General features: G+C 45.9%; 6 protein-coding genes across 10 annotated transcripts; 5 read left to right on the top strand and 1 right to left on the bottom strand.

Moving 5' to 3' along the window:
- Nucleotides 1–186: 186 nt before the first annotated feature.
- LOC117896888 (probable cleavage and polyadenylation specificity factor subunit 2) lies at nt 187–14,952 on the top strand. 2 transcript variants are annotated; one of them, XM_034805418.1, is made up of 4 exons: nt 187–399; nt 468–1,573; nt 12,048–12,052; nt 13,152–14,952. In XM_034805418.1, exons 1-4 carry the CDS (start codon nt 251–253, stop codon nt 13,191–13,193), a joined length of 1,302 nt encoding a protein of 433 aa, XP_034661309.1. In that variant the 5' UTR covers nt 187–250; the 3' UTR covers nt 13,194–14,952. The 2 variants fall into 2 exon arrangements, with proteins under 2 accessions (XP_034661309.1, XP_034661308.1); XM_034805417.1 differs by lacking the exons at nt 12,048–12,052; nt 13,152–14,952 and having other exon boundaries at nt 189–399; nt 468–2,613.
- On the bottom strand, nt 2,621–4,672 carry LOC117896891 (pre-mRNA-splicing factor Slu7). Its single transcript, XM_034805423.1, has 4 exons — nt 3,974–4,672; nt 3,686–3,914; nt 3,443–3,626; nt 2,621–3,385 (listed from the first exon to the last, which is right to left on the bottom strand). The coding sequence occupies exons 1-4, from the start codon at nt 4,572–4,574 to the stop codon at nt 2,663–2,665; spliced, it is 1,737 nt and encodes a 578-aa protein (XP_034661314.1). The 5' UTR covers nt 4,575–4,672; the 3' UTR covers nt 2,621–2,662.
- Nucleotides 6,519–12,505, top strand: LOC117896889 (protein kinase C). Of its 4 annotated transcripts, none has more exons than XM_034805420.1 (10): nt 6,519–6,924; nt 6,985–7,178; nt 7,238–7,295; nt 7,362–7,474; nt 7,548–7,621; nt 8,262–8,293; nt 9,845–9,915; nt 10,002–11,211; nt 11,270–11,409; nt 11,472–12,505. In XM_034805420.1, the coding sequence occupies exons 1-10, from the start codon at nt 6,765–6,767 to the stop codon at nt 11,631–11,633; spliced, it is 2,214 nt and encodes a 737-aa protein (XP_034661311.1). In that variant the 5' UTR covers nt 6,519–6,764; the 3' UTR covers nt 11,634–12,505. The 4 variants fall into 4 exon arrangements, with proteins under 4 accessions (XP_034661311.1, XP_034661310.1, XP_034661312.1 ...); XM_034805419.1 differs by having other exon boundaries at nt 6,520–6,924; nt 9,999–11,211; XM_034805421.1 differs by lacking the exons at nt 6,519–6,924; nt 6,985–7,178; nt 7,238–7,295; nt 8,262–8,293 and having other exon boundaries at nt 9,999–11,211.
- Nucleotides 14,953–15,329: 377 nt separating the features above from the next.
- Nucleotides 15,330–16,538, top strand: LOC117896895 (probable dimethyladenosine transferase). Its single transcript, XM_034805428.1, has 3 exons — nt 15,330–15,466; nt 15,525–16,237; nt 16,302–16,538. Exons 1-3 carry the CDS (start codon nt 15,409–15,411, stop codon nt 16,449–16,451), a joined length of 921 nt encoding a protein of 306 aa, XP_034661319.1. The 5' UTR covers nt 15,330–15,408; the 3' UTR covers nt 16,452–16,538.
- Nucleotides 16,539–16,628: 90 nt separating this feature from the next.
- On the top strand, nt 16,629–17,838 carry LOC117896893 (serine protease snake). Its single transcript, XM_034805425.1, has 3 exons — nt 16,629–16,789; nt 16,850–17,120; nt 17,183–17,838. Exons 1-3 carry the CDS (start codon nt 16,690–16,692, stop codon nt 17,769–17,771), a joined length of 960 nt encoding a protein of 319 aa, XP_034661316.1. The 5' UTR covers nt 16,629–16,689; the 3' UTR covers nt 17,772–17,838.
- Nucleotides 17,839–18,181: 343 nt separating this feature from the next.
- On the top strand, nt 18,182–19,363 carry LOC117896892 (serine protease snake). Its single transcript, XM_034805424.1, has 3 exons — nt 18,182–18,342; nt 18,393–18,663; nt 18,731–19,363. Exons 1-3 carry the CDS (start codon nt 18,243–18,245, stop codon nt 19,317–19,319), a joined length of 960 nt encoding a protein of 319 aa, XP_034661315.1. The 5' UTR covers nt 18,182–18,242; the 3' UTR covers nt 19,320–19,363.
- The last annotated feature ends 139 nt before the right edge of the window (nt 19,364–19,502 follow it).

Below are 19,502 nucleotides of genomic sequence, written 5' to 3' on the forward strand. Positions count from 1 at the left end.
AACGATCATTTAAAATTTCTCTCCCTCTCTCTGCTTTCTTTTCCCGTAAGCCTATCATATCATTTTCTTTGTATTAAATCATTAGGAAAAGTTAGTGAATCTACTTTCATGATTTCAAGCACTCAGATAGTATATACTGTATTTAGGAGTATTTCTCAGTAATTTGGTATATTTGTTGTGCAGCCCTAGACCCCGGCATAATTTTGCAGGCGAAATTTCCAGCATTTGTTTATATGGTTTATTGCCTAAAATGACTTCAATTATCAAGCTGCACACGATATCCGGGGCAATGGATGAGTCGCCGCCATGCTACATACTCCAGATTGACGATGTGCGAATTCTGTTAGACTGCGGATGGGACGAGAAGTTTGATCCCAATTTCATAAAGGAACTCAAAAGGTGAGTGCTAGTGCATGTGTGGGGAGAGTACAATAAATAAACAAAACAATTCTGAACATTCATTCCAGGCAAGTGCACACACTGGATGCCGTGCTGCTATCCCATCCAGACGCCTATCATTTGGGCGCCCTGCCCTATCTGGTGGGGAAACTGGGACTCAATTGTCCCATTTATGCCACGATACCAGTCTTCAAGATGGGACAGATGTTCATGTATGATCTGTACATGTCCCACTTCAACATGGGAGACTTTGATCTGTTCTCGCTGGACGATGTGGACACCGCCTTCGAGAAGATCACCCAGCTGAAGTACAACCAAACAGTTTCGCTGAAGGGCAAAGGCTATGGCATATCCATAACGCCTCTGAATGCTGGCCACATGATTGGCGGCACCATTTGGAAGATAGTCAAGGTCGGCGAGGAGGATATTGTCTATGCCACCGACTTCAACCACAAGAAGGAGCGCCATCTGAGTGGCTGCGAGCTGGACCGACTGCAGCGACCGTCGCTGCTCATAACCGACGCCTACAATGCACAATACCAGCAGGCGCGACGACGTGCCCGCGACGAGAAGCTAATGACGAACATTCTGCAAACCGTGAGGAACAATGGAAATGTTCTCATAGCCGCAGACACGGCGGGTCGGATGCTGGAGCTGGCCCACATGCTGGATCAGCTGTGGAAGAACAAAGAGTCGGGCCTGATGGCCTACTCGCTGGCCCTGCTGAACAACGTCAGCTACAACGTGGTGGAGTTCGCCAAGTCACAGATCGAGTGGATGAGCGACAAGCTGACCAAAGCCTTTGAGGGAGCTCGCAACAATCCGTTCCAGTTCAAGCACATCCAGCTGTGCCACACGCTGGCGGATGTCTACAAGCTGCCGGCCGGCCCGAAGGTGGTGCTGGCCAGCACCCCTGACCTGGAGAGCGGTTTTACGCGAGATCTCTTCATTCAGTGGGCCAGCAATGCCAACAACAGCATCATTCTGACCACACGCACCTCGCCCGGCACCTTGGCCATGGACCTGGTGGAGAACTATGCGCCGGGCAGGCAAATCGAGTTGGACGTGCGTAGGCGCGTGGACCTGGAAGGAGCCGAACTGGAGGAGTACCTGCGCACACAAGGCGAGAAGATTAATCCGCTGATTGCCAAGCCGGAACCCGAGGAGGAGAGCAGTTCCGAGTCTGAAGATGACATCGAGATGAGCGTCATCACGGGCAAACACGATATTGTCGTTCGCCCCGAGGGACGTCATCATTCCGGCTTCTTCAAGTCGAACAAACGCCACCATGTGATGTTCCCCTACCACGAGGAGAAGATCAAGTACGACGAATACGGCGAGATCATCAATCTGGAAGACTATCGCATTGCGGACATGAACAACACCGAGTTCCCACCCGAGGAGCCGAACAAGGAAAATGTGAAGAAGGAGGAGCCGGGCACAGGCATTGAACAGCCGGCCAATGGTGACATGGACACCGATGTCCAGCTGCTGGAGAAGCCCACAAAGCTGATTAATCAACGCAAAATGATCGAAGTGAATGCACAAATCCAACGGATCGACTTCGAGGGCCGCTCGGATGGGGAATCCATGCTGAAAATTCTCTCCCAGCTGCGACCGCGTCGCGTCATCGTTGTCCATGGCACCGAAGAGGGCACCCAGGTGGTGGCCAAACATTGCGAGCAGAATGTGGGCGCACGCGTCTTCACGCCGCAAAAGGGCGAGATCATCGATGTGACCACAGAGATTCACATCTATCAAGTGCGTCTGACCGAGGGTCTGGTCTCCCAGCTGCAGTTCCAGAAGGGCAAGGATGCCGAGGTGGCCTGGGTCGATGGCCGTCTGGGCATGCGTCTGAAAGCCATCGACGCTCCACCCACGGCCATGGAGGTGACCGTCGAGCAGGATGCGGCCATGCAGGAGGGCAAAACTCTGACACTAGAGACACTCGAGGAGGACGAGATTCCCGTCCACAATTCGGTGCTCATCAACGAGTTGAAGCTCTCGGACTTTAAGCAGATTCTCCTGCGCAACAACATCAACTCGGAGTTCTCGGGCGGCGTGCTCTGGTGCACCAATGGCACCCTGGCGCTGCGGCGCGTCGATGCCGGCAAAGTGGCCATGGAAGGCTGCTTGTCGGAGGAATATTACAAGATCAGGGAGCTGCTCTACGAGCAGTATGCGATCGTCTAAGATTAAACTTTACTCTATTTCTATTTGTGCAAGTTTTTTCGTGGTTACTTTTATTTTATTTAACATTTATTCAGAGAAATTGCGCCATGGGATCTTCATCGCGTGGCCGCTTCCTCTTCCATTCCTCGATCTCGTCCTCGGTGGGCGCCTTCACATCGTACATGCTGTTGTAGGGTCTCTTGCGATCGTCCAAGTCCTCTTGCATTTTCTTTTCTGTTGCCGCCGCCTTCTCCTTGGCTTCCTTTTCTTTCGCCTCCTTGCGCTTGCGCTGCTCCTTGGCCTTCTTTCGCTTTTCTCGCTTCTTGGACTTCTTCTTTGACTTTTTCTTCTCGCGCACATCTGGCTCCTCCTCCTCCGAGGATGATTCCGAACTTGGCGCAGATTCTGCCTCCGAGGCGACCTTCTCCGGTGGTTCATCTTCTTGGATTCTGGTTTCGACTTCAGCGGATGTTTCTACAGGTTCTGCTGGGGCGGAGCTGTTCGCCTGCTGCTGATGGTCTGAATAGCCTTCCGGCTCCTGCATGCCCACGCAGTAGGAGTTCTTGATGAAGGACTTGCAGCACTTGTAGCCCCAGCGGCCGGCATTCCAGAAGCTGCCCCACACTGTCGTGTGGTTGTTGATGTACACATCCTCCTCGTAGATACTGCGCGCCTTCGGCTTCTCCACGCCCTTGATGACCTTGCCGCTGCGCGAATACTCAATGTACTCCTCGGTCTGGGCCAGCAGCAGCGACTTGGGCGGCACCTTCAGATGCTCCTCGCCACCATATTTCTCCACAATGTGAGTTTTTGTCTGCAAGGAAGGAATCATGAAGATATTTCATGATAAATATTAAATGTCGCGACTTACACTTGACTTGAACTGTTCCTTCTTCTGTTCGTACTCCTTTTGGAGCAGCTCCAGCTTCGTGGGCTCAGCCAGCAGATGAACATCCACGCCCTTGCCATGGGCCTCCCAGGCAAACAGTTGAGCCGTGGCCTGCGCTGTTGTGTCGCCCGAAAAGCGCACAAAGTTCTCCCCAGCAAACTCGGCTCTAGAAATGGATAATTTATTAGATACTGATTGAGTGTCTGTTTTGCTTGCAGCACTTACTCCTCCGCAGGCGTTGCTGGATTCGGATTGTCACGCATAGAGCGTGTCTTGGGGTCGTAGTAGGCGGAATTGGGATCCAAATTTCTCAGATATTTCGCTGTATCCTCGCGAATACGCAAATTTCGCACAGTAATCCGCTGCTTGGAGTCCACCTTTGTGCCTGGCATGTCCACTTCATCGACGTACTTGTCCTCGTTGCCCTCCTCGTCCGAGATTTCCGCATCGGGATCTGATTAGGGTGGAAAATGTGAGAATTCATCCATGAAAGTGAGCAAATTATTTCCTTACCATTTTTAAGCTTTTCCGCTTTAAGCTGCCGCTTGGCCTCCTCCACTTTCTCGTACTCTTCGACAATCTCCCGGTGATTGGCCGGATCGTAGGAGCTCCAGCGATCACGTTTCTCGTCGTAGTTAATGGAGGCTTCGCTCACGATGTGCTCGTCGTGGACCACAATCGATTCGGCATACCTCGCCTGCACCTTGCGCGGCCGCTCCAGGCAATCCTTTCTCTTGTGCGACATGGCGCCGCAGTTCTCGCAGGCGCCCTTCCGGAACTTGGTCACTATTTTGGTGGTGTCCAGGCCCTTGGGTGCCCGCTTGTCCAGCTGCCCCTGCTCATCCTCGTGCTGTGGCCGCTGATGCTTCAGTGTGGGCCCCTGGGTGCCATAGTACCAGGGCGCGTTCGAGATGTACTGCGGAATGTGCGGATTGATGTCGCGACCCTCCTCATCGACGGCGGCTGGGGCTGTTCCCGCTTTTCTCGCCTCCTCCAACTCCTTGGCTTTGCGCCAATCCTCGCGGGACTTTTTCTTTGGCTCCTCCTCGGCATCCTGGTCAGCTTTGTTGTTGATTATCTGCGAGACGGGAGTACGCACTATCCCCGAACTCATTTTGGATAAGGGATTGTCACTTTAAATCACTATTTCTGCTCAAATTCTGTTTCGTTGAGACCCGTGAAGTGAAACATAAACATGTATTCAGTGTGACCAAAGCTAGTTAAAATGTAAAAAATATACCACAAAATAGATTAAATACGGTCACCCTGACAGTTATCCCTTATTCAGCTTTAGAACATTTTGGTGCCGTTTCACTCATTTTAAACATATCGAGCTATTTTAAATTATTATATTGCAGTAACTCAAGTTGATCACCTTTTCTAGTGGTGCATTTTCATAAAAAGTCAAGTGGGTTAATGTGAACTTAGTGGTTCGTTCACTCATGAACGACACGAAAAAATGAGCGTGATCCAGTCAGTGGTTGTACAACACTCGTTTTTTCTTCTTTGTCCGTATGCAACACTTTGGCGTGAATTTTTATCAATTAATACACACACGACACGAATTAAATCGAGGAAATATTCAACCCAGCAATGCACAACTATTGTCAGGAATGGAAAATGTTGGATACGTGATTGTGTGATTCGCGAAGTGCCAGAAAAAACAAAGAAAATCCCGTGAGATACAACCAATTTCAACTGTGCAAACAGGGTGCGTGTGCGTGTGCGTGCATCTGTATCTGTGTGTGTGGGTTCTAGTGTCAAGGCATCCTTAATTTTTTCGCACACATAGCTCAACATTTTTTCTCTAATATACCAACAATAGAGAGAGAAAGAGAGGGAGTGAGAGCGCCAGAAAGAGAGCGCCAGCAGCAACGCGGAGAGAGCAAAGGTAAGGTAATTGAGGTGTAATGTAACGTAATGTAAACGCGCTGCGCTCTCTTCTATTTTCTCTCACCCACACCAACGCGCACACTCAGATTCGCCTTCGTTTTTCCCAATTAGAATATTACAAATTTTCCAATTGTGTTTTCTAATGTTAATCCGGATTTAATATTAATTCTAATTCTATCCAATGCGGAATCCGGACCTGTAAATCGCGTGTGCTTCTCCAGTCTCGAGTGTGTGTGCGTGTGTGCATGTGTATTGTTGGTGCTGGAATTTTTGTGTGTTGGTGTGATGCTGCTGCTGCTTCTGCTTGCTGCCTTGTAGTAGGTTGTGGGTGGGTGGGAAATAGGGGTAGGGGCAGGCATTAGGATTGCTTGTTATTATTTCTTTGTTGTTTTATCTCTGAAAAAATAGCTTCTCCTCTCCTATGTGTGGTGTGTGTGCCCATACCGATTCCGTGCATGCATTAAAAACAATTTGCATAAAAAAAGGCAACAAATTGCCATCAAAAGATGTAAGACCTAATCAAAGCTAAATTGAAGGCACCTTGAGAAAAACAACTTGTTCCCCTACCCCTCCAAACATTCCTTTGAATTAAATCGTTTTGTGAGTACTTATTATGAAACGTTTCCTTTTTGTTGTGGATTTCCTCTCAATTAAAGAGACACTCTCAGCGCTTTACCGTTATTGTACGATCGAAGAGAAACGAAATTGCGAAAGATTGAAAAAGTTTTGCATCCGCTTACTCCTGGGAATGATAATGATTTATATGTGATGTGGGGGAGTGTGGTGGGAAAATATAACCACAACAGATGATGGTCGTGTACTATTTTCGATTTTCCGTTTCATGGACTGTTGTCGTTTGAGCGATTGCCTAATGCCCCCCAAACGAATGCATATATCTACATAATACATATACATATGTATGTATTTACAGTTAGTTGTGTGTGTGTGTGTATGTAAGAGTGGATTCCATCAATGTGAGGGCGACCTTGGAGAGTGAATCGGGTGTATCGTGTATAGCATTATATTTATGAGTGTCAATGACCTACACTAACATTCATTGCCCCATAGAGAAAGTTCTGAACGTCATCACTCGGTCATTGGTCATTTCATTAATAAATTCTTATCTGATCTTGCAATTTCAGATCAGCCACAGAGACCCACAGACACACACCACCCACCACCTCAACCACACACGACCACAGAGTGGTTCCTGCTGTTCTCTGAACCGCTGAAACCAAACCACCGTCGCTGCTGACTCACGTGACGCAGTCCGCCAGCTGCTACCGGGGATCGTTGCAATAAAGAGATATAAACCCCCTCTCCAGAGACCCGAACAGCCAGTAAGCCACAACAGGGGAGAGGAGTTGTATCTGCAGGAGGGTCAAGTCACAGCAAGGGCAAACGGGGGGAAATGACAATGTTTACGGGCAAGCTGCAGATCAAGGTGTGCGAGGCGAGCGGCCTGCGTCCAACAGATTTCCAGAAGCGCCACTACCTAACATTCGGCAAACTAGCCGATGAGCAGCTCATTGATCCCTACGTCTCGATAGATGTCGACGAGAGTCACTTTGGTGAGTTAAAGCCAACAAATACCCCTGGGAATACCTTAGTAATCCTCTTTCCATTCCTAGATCGATCCACCACACGCCCAAAGACATTCGATCCTGTCTGGAATGAGCAGTTCGTGCACGATGTTAACAATGCCAAGAACATCAACTTGACCGTCTTTCACGATGCGGCCCTGCCGCCGGATGATTTTGTGGCCAATTGTATTATATCGTTCGAAGATCTTATGCAGAGCGAGACAGGCGCTCCAGATCTATGGGTAAGTCTACAAAGAATCCTTTTTAAATGCATCTTTCTAACATATTTCCCTGTTTGCAGGTCAACCTGGAGCCACAGGGGAAGATCCATATCATCATTGAGCTGAAGAAATGCAATGGTGGGTGCTCAAAAGTCCAGCAAGTCATGAGTCCAAGCCTTTATCCTTTTTGTTCTGTTTGTTTAGATCAAGCCAAAGCTGAGGCCGAGGTGGAACGCACTGTGGCCGTCAATAAGGAGTTCAAAGAGCGCGCTGGCTTCAATCGCCGTCGTGGAGCCATGCGACGACGCGTGCACCAGGTGAGTCCAACCCACAACATACCCTGGAATGCCACAGCTAACTGACCCTTTTGCGCATCTCATGCTATTCCAGGTGAATGGTCACAAGTTCATGGCAACATTTTTGCGTCAACCCACCTATTGTTCGCATTGTCGGCAGTTTATCTGGTAAGTGAAGCGCTCCGTTCCGGCCTTGGCCGCCGGCATACATAAATCGTACAATATTCGTAAACGTACTCACCGTACTCGGCCGCACCGGGCTGAACATCTACCGTACCATTATTCTTAAGTTGTATTTGCAGTGATTAATATTTACATAAACATGCATTTAGTTTCGGGATTTGTTTTGATTTATCCACACACCTCCACTCTCTCTCTCTCTCTCTCTCTATTATCATCGCTCTGAAACTATTTATGATTTGATTTGAATCGATTTGAGTTGATCTTTCTTATTTCTATGTTCTTAATGTATCATCTCCTCATCACTCGGGTAATGCAGAATTTATTTTTGATTTTCTATTAGCTATTTATTGTTTCCATTGATATTATTAACCCTGGTTTCTATTCAAGTGGCTTGGGTCTCATTTTAAAAGCTGCTTTTTGTGGGGTCAGGAACAATTCATGAATCAACAGCTCATGCTTGATTTTCTTTTGGGTTTCCACTGGCGGTTTCTTCATTCATTCAAACACACACACCACATCACATCAGAACACACCACACAAACCACACCACACACAAAAACTTCATTCAGTTACCAAAAAAATATATATACATACAATAGCCATGGAATTTCTTGCCTTTTTGCAGGGGAATTGGTAAACAAGGCTATCAATGTCAAGGTATGTGTTTTGCTTCGAAACTAAACGGAACCAGAGCCGACGGGTCCTCCTGGGTGCCCTGGTGCTTTGGAGCTCTCTAGGAGTGGAGAGCCAGCTCCTCCGCTCCCCCCATTATCCATATCACTTTTGCATTTGCTTGTTACGTTCGTTATTCGTTGTTCGTTACTCATTTTATTCGTTGTTTGCTGTTGTCGTTGTTGTCGTTGTCCATGTTGTTGTCGTTTTGTCGTTGTTGCTGTTGATGCTGTTGCTGCTATTCGATTGAAGGAACAATAGCATCTGGATATTGTTCGTCTAGCTGCATTATTACCTTATGTACCACTATTGTTTTCGTTTTTTTTTTTTGCCTTGTGAAACAAAAGGTATAAATGCTTTTATTGATTGGATGTGGATGTGGATGTCGAGATGTGCCCTGCACTACCCTGCCAAGTGTGTTTAGCATTGTCCAGAGTGGACTCTGCCATTGATGCACCATCGGTTCACCTGCTATCCACTCTCTCTCATTCTCACTCTCTCTCTTTGGACTGTTTGGTATCCCGGCACTGTTGCTGTCCACTCTGCACCACTACTACTAATCGATTGGGTTGCCATCACATTGCATTGTCCTTCATTTAGTCAAGAGAGAATGAACTGAACGTCGTGCTATACTAATTTGTGTGTCTGTCGGGGCAAAAAGTCCGTTGTAATTGTAAACCATAAGGAAGTTTTATAAAACCCATGCACTGTACCCTGGACTACATTTATATTATTCCGGGGGATTTATTAGGTTTTTCATAGAAGACAAGTTATATTTTATTAGCTTCAAAATCTCCAAGTTTGTCTGTGTATTTGTTGTATTCCAATCTACATAACCTTTTTTTATGATTGCATGCCTTAAATAAGTAGAAAACGATCTATCTTGAATCCAAATTTCAGTTGGGTAAACTTTTTTATGCTAGCTAACTTTCGTTGGGAGTTTTCGATAGATATTCAAAGCTTCGGGCCCACCGAAGTAGCCACTATTCTTACACTTTTCATTTATTGCTATCAAAACAAAGTCTTGGAAAATTGTATTCTGCCCGAAGCATCTGAATGTTGTGATTAAAAAAACTTTTGTGTACACCTCAACGAACACTAATTGGCGGCACAGGCACAGGCACAGAGCACTCAAAACTCAACTAAAACCTCACCTGAGCAACACACACACACAACATGTGAATAATCCAATTGTGCACCAAAGAAATCTCAAAGATTTCGACTAATTATTCGTATTTTATGCCCTCTCAATGTTGTTATTCGATGAGAGAACCCAAAGTTCCCATTGAATGCCATCAATGAGAGTTATTGTGTCTAACCCTGAATGTTTCAATGAGCTTGAGTAAACGATATGATATCCTGTAAATATACAACAAAACATTTAATCGTATGTCTAGAGTCTAGAGTTTGCTCCATAAGCTGCAATCTGCAATGCACTCAGTCATGCTCTGCCCAGTTTGCCCTGTTTCGAGTGAAGATATTAATGATAAATTGTTGTTTTTGGTCTCTCTCTCTCTCTCCCCTCATCAATTGCAGTCTGCACCTTAGTTGTACATAAAAAATGTCATCTGTCCGTGGTGTCCAAGTGTCCGGGCATGCGAGACGAGGTAAGCAACTCGATACTCTTAACCTATGTGTGCTCAGATCAAAGGTAACCCTTCCTTTTCCAACTCCAATTACTCTTGTCTAGCAGCAGACCAAAGTGGAGGTGGTGCCTGCCGGCCAGAGATTCAACGTCAATGTGCCCCACCGGTTTGTGGTGCACAGCTACAAGCGGTTCACCTTCTGCGACCACTGCGGCTCGCTGCTGTACGGACTCATCAAGCAGGGACTGCAGTGCGAGACCTGCTGCATGAATGTGCACAAGCGCTGCCAAAAGAACGTGGCCAACACGTGCGGCATCAACACCAAGCAGATGGCCGAGATCCTCAGCTCGCTCGGCATCTCGCCGGACAAGCAGGGCCAGCAGCCGCGCCGCTCCAAGTACTTGAATCAGCAGGGTGGCGAGGATAACTATGGCGCCTCGCTGGGTGGAGACGGGGACAATGTGCCCGGTGCATCGTTCCGCAGTGGCACAATGTCGGCCGACAGCCTGGCCACCTCCACGAGCACGCTGACCAGCGGGTACAACAGCAGCAGCTGCATGAGCCTGGCCGTGGGCGGAGCCACCGGGGACACACGCCCCGGCAAGTGCTCGCTGCTGGACTTTAACTTCATCAAGGTGCTGGGCAAGGGCTCGTTCGGCAAGGTGATGCTCGCCGAGAAGAAGGGCACCGACGAGATCTATGCCATCAAGGTGCTGAAGAAGGATGCCATCATCCAGGACGACGACGTGGACTGCACCATGACGGAGAAGCGCATCCTGGCGTTGGCCGCCAACCATCCCTTCCTGACTGCGTTACATTCCTGTTTTCAGACACCGGACCGCCTGTTCTTCGTGATGGAGTACGTGAATGGCGGCGACTTGATGTTCCAGATACAGAAGGCGCGTCGCTTTGAGGCGGCCCGTGCCGCCTTCTATGCGGCGGAGGTGACATTGGCGCTACAATTCCTTCACACCCACGGTGTCATCTATCGCGATCTGAAGCTGGACAACATTCTGCTCGATCAGGAGGGGCACTGCAAGCTGGCCGACTTTGGCATGTGCAAGGAGGGCATCATGAACGGCATGCTAACCACAACATTCTGTGGCACACCCGACTACATTGCCCCGGAGATACTCAAGGAGCAGGAGTATGGCGCATCCGTGGATTGGTGGGCGCTCGGCGTGCTCATGTACGAGATGATGGCCGGCCAGCCGCCGTTCGAGGCTGACAATGAGGACGAGCTCTTCGACTCGATCATGCACGACGATGTCCTCTATCCCGTTTGGCTGTCCCGCGAAGCCGTTTCCATATTAAAGGGTAAGTTTCAACCGCTTTCTTCTCATCTTTTGCTAATGTAGCCACTCTTTCCGTGCAGGTTTTCTCACCAAGAATCCGGAGCAGCGTCTGGGCTGCACTGGCGATGAGAACGAGATACGCAAGCATCCATTTTTCAGTAAGCTCGACTGGAAGGAGCTGGAGAAGCGCAACATAAAGCCACCATTCCGACCAAAAATGGTAAGCATTGAGAGATTTATACTGCATTCATACAGGTTGGCTAATCTTTTGTTTATCTGCAGAAAAATCCACGCGATGCCAACAATTTCGATGCGGAGTTCACCAAGGAGGATCCGGTGCTGACACCCATCGGAAACGATGTCATACGCTGCATCAATCAGGATGAGTTCGCTGGCTTCTCGTTTGTCAATCCAAAGTTCGGACCAGAGCGCAAAGTCTACTAGGGCCCAACGATCATTGTTCATTTTCCCCTTCACTTTTGGAGGCATCGCATACGATCTGATCCGCCGAAACAACAATACCCTGACACACCCTAGGGACCGGGCCCGGGCCGCATAGATCAGTCAGTGAGTTAGTGTTTTAAATTGGGTGGACATACAGATCGATCTGTGCCGTCATCTAGCATCAATCAAGCAACTGTCATCTGTGTCATCTACCATGTAGCATCTAGCGTCTAGCGTATTCCTCTAGCGTATATCCCTAGCACGAGCAAACTATTCGTATTGTTTCGCTTCATTGTTGTCTGTTTTCCAGTTGTAGTCGTTGTCCTTATTTCGCTCTAAATCCTAGGTTCGAATCAGAGAAGTGAAACATTGCAAGTACCCAGTCACCCAGCCATAGCCATCTACACAACCAAGAACCAGTGCCAAAGCTTAGCTGCTTTAGCTGCTGCCCAACTTGAATTTGAATGATGGCAGTGAGAACCAAGAAATTGTTAAGTTTAACCGCAGATTCCTCTTCCGTTTCCGCTTCCGCTTTAAGCTTCAAGCTGCAGCTACACTTGGATGGAGCCTGTCTCCGCCGCTTAGAGAATTTTAATTTATTTATTGTATTTGTACTTTATTGAAGTTATGTTGTTTTGCCATGCCAATCCACCGCCTCGCCCCGCACCCGAACCCATCTAGTCAATGCCCAATGTGGGCAGCAATTGTGGCTCAAAAAGTGCAATTTTGTTATTAGTTATTTATTGATTAATTGATTGTTTAACGTGCCGAATCTCAAGTTTCGCACTTAAAGGCAGGCATAAAGACGGGCAGACAGCGTCCAAGCTTAGCTCTTGCTCCAAGCGAATCTCAAGGGAACCTCTGAAAAAAAATAAAACAAAATGCCACATGCCGTCTATAAAACAAATACACCCCAATCCAATCACCCCCCAAAAAGCATAAACACAAATTTAATTTCAATTTGTTTTTATATGTATTTAAATGAAATCTTGCACAACTTCCTTCTCAAGTATTAAAGCGATATTATTTTAAAATTTAACCTTATTGTTATACATACAAATATTTATAAAACAAAAACAAAAACAAACAAAACTAAAACAAAAATCAAGCCAAAAAATCCTAAAAACAAAACGCATACAATTTACCAACAAAACAAAACAAAACAAAGAGAAAGTAAAGCTAACTAATCATAGAAATTAAAGAGCTAAAAACAAACAAATGTCTATAAAATTCACATCAATTTATGTATGCTAAAAACTAAAACCTAAAAACTAAACAACAAACAAACAAATTATGGAATACAAACCAGAAAAGAAACGTGTTTAGTCCGTAAGACGAAGTGAAAGAGTGGAGAAGAAAGCAAACAAATTATACATACAAAATATACACACATAAAGTATATGAAAATTGTGAAACTAAAGGCATATTTATATAACAAACAAAAACACTTAGCGTAAAGAAAGAAGGCCGAACAAAAGTTAAATAACAATGAAATTATATGAAAGAAGGAAGAGATAGGATGAGATGAGAGATACAATATTAACGATTATTATATGTTGATTTTAAAGCCAAAGACTCAAAGCTAAATTCTATTCGAAACAAAATTTGTAGTAGAACGCATCGAAATCTGTTTATTTGTTTATTTAAATGTTGTTATTCCTATTATTTAATATACGACACATTTCATGCGGCAAATATTTGTTTCCGTTTTATGTTTTCCAATCTATTCACAGAGCAAAAAGGAATTCTGCTTAAAGAAATCAATACAAAATATATACTTATAATTATAGTGGAAGGATATGTGGCTAGCCAAGTACCCTTCAAGGACAGGAGATTTATTAACTATAAGCAGCGTTGTTAACTAAAATAAAATACAAACAAAAATGCAGGAACAAAACCAAAAAAAATGCAGAGTCAGAGGCAAGCATAAACACAACAAAATCTGTATGTAATAATGAACGCCCCCCAGTGTCTAATAATAATAATAATAATAATAAATAATAATAATATGTATTTGTGAAATAGCAAGCCCTGCGCAAGCGCTAGTTACCCATTTACAATTTAAATGTTAACCTAAAGTATTCTCAAGAACGCATTTTACCAAAAAAAAACAAAAAAAGAATAAAAAATAAACAAAAGTACGCAAACCAAATCTAAGAAAAGTTTAAGGAGAAGACATAGGACAAACAAAAATGTTACAAAAGATAAAAGAATAATTTTATAAAACAATGAGCTCAACGATCGCTAGACGATCCAGGCCATTGAAGAAGATTGAAAGATTGAAAAATATAGACAAATAGTAGCCCTATTCAATTAAAACAAAATGAAAGAAAAAATGATACAAAAATATACAACAAATAGAGCAACAACTCTCACCAGATATACGCATCCAGCCAACATGATTTATTTATATGAGTATAGTCCATTGGTCAGTTGAGGGCAGGTCAGGTCAGGTCAGAGAACAGGCAAACAGAATAGAAGATATTGTTGGTTGCACACACAAAATACAAAGAATGGAAGGGAACAGAAACAGTCAAGGGAAATGGTATATGGGATATGGGAGAATGAAAAGAAAAGCACAAATCGCGGAACCTGAAACAAGTAAAATATTATAGGGAAATGTGAAACCAAATGTTAGCTATAAGCTCACTCTTCAAATATGCAAAGCAAATGAATGCTCCCTTCTTTCCCACTCTCAACCTGCTGACACACACTAAAGCTATAGGGTCAAAAGTCATTGCTTGCCAAAGAAGGGCTCCCGGAGAGCAATCCAGCCAGTACTACTACTAAACATATAACTCTGAATGTACTGCTCGAACTACTCTCACAGATCAGATCCAGAGCAAAGAACACAAACACTGAACAGATACATATGTGCAACTTTTTCATGTACCTTTCGCCTCTTAGACTTAGATACTTAAAGAACAAACAAAACACACATACAAACGGCAGCCCAGGCCCCCCCTAATCATTGTCTAAAAGTTGTTAACTACAAAAACTACTAAGAAATAAATATATTGAATTATTTATTGAGTGGCGTACAAAGCAAAGCGCAAAAAAACTGAAAGAGATGCAGCAGGAGAGGCGTAGTTAGAGGAAGAGTCATTGCAAAAGTAATATTCATTAACAGATAGTATTCAGAACACACACACACACAAAAACAAAAGCCGAAGAAGTAACCAAACTATAATTGGCGGAGAGCATAAATAAAGTTAAGTTATGTTTAAACAAAAGAGATAAGTAACTGTAAAGATAAAGTCAAGAGTCAACAGTTGATATGTTGTAAAAAAAAGAAAAAACAAAAAATGATATATTAAAAATCCAACAAAACAAAAAAAAAGAAAAGAAAGCCAAGATAGGAAGAATGTGAAAATGTTAAAGCAGATACTAAATAAATGGTAATAAACAAATGTACCGATGTGCGCAGACCTGTGCGAAGATAACCAAAGATACCAAAATTGAAAACAACAAAAATTGATTTATAATTTTAAGTGAAAACTAATTAATAAATAAAAAGGTATCACCTATGAAAAATGTACCCGCCCTGACGAATTATTTTGAATTCACATTTGAGCTTAAACAGCATTGCCACATTGGAAAAGATCGTATATTTGTATAATGGGAAGGTGCATTTAGTATATTTACGGTATATTTTATTTCGGTATCTTTTATCGACAATTCTGCGGTCACACTGTCCTAAACTGCACATGTTCAAAACAAAACACGATTTTTCTACAATTTACGCACTTTACAGACAAAAATACAAGAATAAACCATGCCAAAAGTAAAGACGGAGAAGAAGAGCCGCGTTCACAATGAGGTGCAAAAGCAGGGTACGTTGAAGCAGTGAACAAATCAAACAAGTGCAGTTCTAACCGTGTTTCATGGCAGGAATTGTATTCAACAAGGATTTTGGCCAGCATATTTTGAAGAATCCCCTGGTGATAACCACCATGCTGGAGAAGGCTGCTCTGCGACCCACAGATGTGGTGCTGGAAATCGGTCCTGGTACGGGTAACATGACCGTCCGCATGCTGGAGAAGGCCAAAAAGGTGATTGCCTGCGAAATCGACACCCGCCTGGCCGCCGAGTTACAGAAGCGTGTGCAGGCCACACCGATGCAGCCCAAGCTGCAGGTGCTCATCGGTGATTTCCTGAAGGCGGAGCTGCCCTTCTTCGACCTGTGCATAGCCAACGTGCCGTACCAAATCAGTTCGCCGCTGATATTCAAGCTTCTGCTGCACCGGCCGCTCTTCCGCTGCGCCGTGCTCATGTTCCAGCGCGAGTTCGCGCAGCGTCTGGTGGCCAAGCCGGGCGACAAGCTCTACTGTCGGTTGAGCATCAACACACAGCTGCTGGCACGCGTGGATATGCTCATGAAGGTGGGCAAGAATAACTTTAGGCCGCCGCCAAAGGTGGAGTCGAGTGTGGTGCGCCTGGAGCCGAAAAATCCCCCGCCACCGGTCAACTTTACCGAATGGGATGGCCTCACACGCATAGCCTTCTTGCGCAAAAACAAAACACTCGCTGCCACCTTCAAAGTGAGCTCCGTGATTGAAATGCTCGAGAAGAACTACAAATTATATCGCTCGCTGAGGAACGAGGTGGGTGGCAAAACATTTAAATCTAAAGAAATATTCACATTTTATATTATTTTGTGTCTTTCAGCCACTCGAAGAGGATTTCAACATGCAGGAGAAGGTCATCAAAATTCTAGAGGAACTGGACATGGCCACATCACGTGCGAGATCCATGGACATTGATGACTTTATGCGTCTCCTGCTGACCTTTAACTCGGAAGGAATACACTTTAATTAGAAGGGTTCTCTCTCTCTCCTTAGATATTAAGACTGTTAAACTTTGTACATTAGCACAAAACAAACATTAATATAAATGTTAAGCCAGCGAACTGTGTTGCGGTAAACAGGTATCTATGGCAGCAGCTGATTGTGAGATTCTCTGGTTAATGTAAGAGCAGAGCAACGTTCTCCGCTGCGCAGTTCAATCAGTCGGCAAGCGTTCGTCTTTCAATGCAGTTCATCGACGATTCATAACCATGTCGATGCGCTTACTGACTTCGGTGCTGATGATGCTTTCGCTGAGCGGCATCGGTACTCTAGTGTTCAGCCAGAGCCCTGATCCAGCCGCGCAGCAAGGTAAATACATCTTCCAGATATTTTACACATAAACGCTAGCCTAGCACTTGCTTCTTGCAGCTTGCACACTGTTCAAGCGCACCGTGTTCGAGGAACGTGTGCCCATCAGCTTCTTCTTTGCCAATGCGCCCATTACCTATGAGACAGTCGACTCCTGCCATGGCTCGCGACCTCTGATAGTGGGCGGCTCACCAGCTGAGGCCAAGGAATTCCCACATGCGGCACGTCTGGGCAATCGCAATGCTGATAACAAAACAAATTGGTTCTGTGGCGGCACTTTGATAAGCAATCGGCTTGTGCTCACAGCAGCCCATTGCTTCTACACCGAATAGTGGGTCCAAACTCTCGACCTTTTACACTAAATATTAAATCTTTTCCTCTCTCTTGCTGCAGTGGAGCCGTGAATGTGGTACGCTTGGGTGAACTTGAGTTTGATAACGACAAGGACGATGCGGAGCCGGAGGACTTTGAAGTGCTTAGCACCACAATGCATCCGGACTTCAAACATCCAGCATTCTACAATGACATTGGCATCGTTCGGCTGCGTCGCGCGGTCAACTTCAGTTTGTACAAGCATCCCGCCTGCCTGCCCTTTGACGATGGCGAACGCCACGAGACCTTCATTGCCATTGGCTGGGGTGCACGGCAGTTTGCCCAGAAGCAGTCGAAGAAGCTCTTGAAAGTTCAGCTGCGGGGTTACGGTCAGCGTTGCCTCACCAGCGTGGAGCCCAACGAGGAGCTGCCCAATGGCTATAATGCCAGCACTCAACTCTGCATTGGCTCGCCCGAGAGCAAGGATACATGCAACGGGGATTCGGGTGGTCCGGTGCTCTCCTACCACAAGGACTATCCCTGCATGTACCACGTGATGGGCATCACCTCGAATGGCATTGCCTGCGACACGCCCGATGTGCCCAGTGCCTACACAAGGGTCCACTACTATTTGGATTGGATCAAGCAGCATTTGGCGAGGACCAATTGAAGATTTATTCCGTTTATAAGCCAAGTCCATAAGGGCAGCAAATACATTAATCTTTATCTCTATCTTTTTTGTGTGTTTATGTTTGTTTTGAGTACCAGGAAGAACGCTAAACTTAACCGGTTTGTAATTGATATTCAGAGTCCCATTACTCATAAGCTATTTTTACAATCAACGAGAGATTTGTTTAGGCTTCGATTGCCAAGAGTTTTGCTAACTTTTCTAAGTGCAAACCGGCTTAAAGATGCCCACGTTGTACCCTCAAAGATCGGTCGCATAATATTCATTTGCTTATATGATTTATAATCAATATAGTCACTGATTTCAACACTGTATCATCTGGTTATGGCAATCTCAATCTCTCGCTGGACGATAACCTCGCGGAGATCACATGGAGTCCGCCTATTGATTGAGGTTCATTCAGTAGCTGCCCGAGCGTTGCGAGTGTACAACACAAGACGAGTGACTGAGGAAATGCAAGCTGCGTTTACAATAAAGTTTGTACAGCTGGGAGCTGCCTTGCTATGGCTAGCCACAGACTGGACTACAGCCCAAGATCAGGATCTAGTCAGATGTGAGTAATCAGAGATTATTGACACGAATTCAATGGCCTCTGTCCTACAGCATGCGCTGCCTACAAGAAGAGCGTGTTTGAGGAGACATCAGAGTTCAGTCTGCTCTATCTGAATGCACCGATTATCTACAAGACCAGAGACACGTGCAGCAGCTACACGCCGCTGATTATCGGTGGAGGAGCAGCCCTGCCCAAGGAGTTTCCACACGCCGCTCGCCTGGGTAATCGCGATGAAGATAACGAAATCGATTGGTTCTGTGGCGGCACCTTGATCAGCAATCTACATGTTCTCACAGCCGCCCATTGCCTCTACAGCGAGAAGTGAGTATCAAACGGGGAGGAGATTCTCTTCGCTTAACTCTCTCTCTGGCTCCTCTCTCTGTTGCAGTGGCGCAGTGAATGTGGTTCGGTTGGGAGAACTCGAGTTCGACAACGACAAGGATGACGCTGATCCGGAGGACTTTGGTGTGGCCAATTCCACGGTGCATCCTGGCTACGCTCATCCCATCATTTACAATGACATTGCACTGCTGCGACTGAGTCGACCCGTCACCTTCAACGAGTACAAGCATCCGGCATGCCTGCCCTTCCACGATGGCTCCAGCGATCAGACATTCATTGCCATTGGCTGGGGACAGGTGAAGGTTGTCAGCGAGAGTTCCAAGAAGCTGCGGAAGGTGCGCCTGAATAACTATGGCACTCGCTGCAGCACCACGTCCGAGCCGAACGAAGAGCTGCCCAATGGCTACAATGGCACCACTCAAATCTGCATCGGCTCCAAGGAGCACAAGGACACATGCAACGGAGACTCTGGTGGTCCGGTGCTGACATACCACAAGGACTTTCCGTGCATGTACCACGTGATGGGCATCACCTCCACGGGCAACTTCTGCGACACTCCAGACTTTCCAGGCCTCTACACACGCGTGCATCAATACTTGGACTGGATCAAAGCGGAGATGGCCAAGACGTCATAGCAGTCACGTGCCCAATGCTAATTATAGTTCATATTTGTGCACATAACTCTGTAAGAGCGATGCAAATCGTAACTATTGGCCAATGAATTGTTTTCTTGGAACAAGGGAATTTCTATTTGTTTTACCGATTTGGCTGTGGCTGTGGCTGGGGCCTGCTCTGCTGATCAATCTGCTCGGCGATGA

The sequence above is a fragment of the Drosophila subobscura genome, chromosome O (assembly GCF_008121235.1).
Source record: "Drosophila subobscura isolate 14011-0131.10 chromosome O, UCBerk_Dsub_1.0, whole genome shotgun sequence".
Taxonomy (NCBI): Eukaryota; Metazoa; Arthropoda; class Insecta; order Diptera; family Drosophilidae; genus Drosophila; species Drosophila subobscura.

Excerpts from the sequence above, each read along its gene's own strand:
- LOC117896888 (XM_034805417.1), top strand. The coding sequence starts at position 251 with ATGACTTCAATTATCAAGCTGCACACGATATCCGGGGCAATGGATGAG. Across the intron at positions 400-467 it reads TTCATAAAGGAACTCAAAAG|GCAAGTGCACACACTGGATG; the intron begins GTGAGTGCTAGT and ends CATTCATTCCAG.
- LOC117896891 (XM_034805423.1), bottom strand. The coding sequence starts at position 4,574 with ATGAGTTCGGGGATAGTGCGTACTCCCGTCTCGCAGATAATCAACAAC. Across the intron at positions 3,915-3,973 it reads AGCGGAAAAGCTTAAAAATG|ATCCCGATGCGGAAATCTCG; the intron begins GTAAGGAAATAA and ends CACCCTAATCAG. Across the intron at positions 3,386-3,442 it reads AGGAACAGTTCAAGTCAAGT|ACAAAAACTCACATTGTGGA; the intron begins GTAAGTCGCGAC and ends CCTTCCTTGCAG.
- LOC117896889 (XM_034805419.1), top strand. The coding sequence starts at position 6,765 with ATGACAATGTTTACGGGCAAGCTGCAGATCAAGGTGTGCGAGGCGAGC. Across the intron at positions 6,925-6,984 it reads TGTCGACGAGAGTCACTTTG|ATCGATCCACCACACGCCCA; the intron begins GTGAGTTAAAGC and ends TTCCATTCCTAG. Across the intron at positions 11,212-11,269 it reads AGCCGTTTCCATATTAAAGG|GTTTTCTCACCAAGAATCCG; the intron begins GTAAGTTTCAAC and ends CTTTCCGTGCAG.
- LOC117896895 (XM_034805428.1), top strand. The coding sequence starts at position 15,409 with ATGCCAAAAGTAAAGACGGAGAAGAAGAGCCGCGTTCACAATGAGGTG. Across the intron at positions 15,467-15,524 it reads CAATGAGGTGCAAAAGCAGG|GAATTGTATTCAACAAGGAT; the intron begins GTACGTTGAAGC and ends GTTTCATGGCAG. Across the intron at positions 16,238-16,301 it reads ATCGCTCGCTGAGGAACGAG|CCACTCGAAGAGGATTTCAA; the intron begins GTGGGTGGCAAA and ends TGTGTCTTTCAG.
- LOC117896893 (XM_034805425.1), top strand. The coding sequence starts at position 16,690 with ATGTCGATGCGCTTACTGACTTCGGTGCTGATGATGCTTTCGCTGAGC. Across the intron at positions 16,790-16,849 it reads TGATCCAGCCGCGCAGCAAG|CTTGCACACTGTTCAAGCGC; the intron begins GTAAATACATCT and ends TGCTTCTTGCAG. Across the intron at positions 17,121-17,182 it reads CATTGCTTCTACACCGAATA|TGGAGCCGTGAATGTGGTAC; the intron begins GTGGGTCCAAAC and ends CTCTTGCTGCAG.
- LOC117896892 (XM_034805424.1), top strand. The coding sequence starts at position 18,243 with ATGCAAGCTGCGTTTACAATAAAGTTTGTACAGCTGGGAGCTGCCTTG. Across the intron at positions 18,343-18,392 it reads AGATCAGGATCTAGTCAGAT|CATGCGCTGCCTACAAGAAG; the intron begins GTGAGTAATCAG and ends TCTGTCCTACAG. Across the intron at positions 18,664-18,730 it reads CATTGCCTCTACAGCGAGAA|TGGCGCAGTGAATGTGGTTC; the intron begins GTGAGTATCAAA and ends TCTCTGTTGCAG.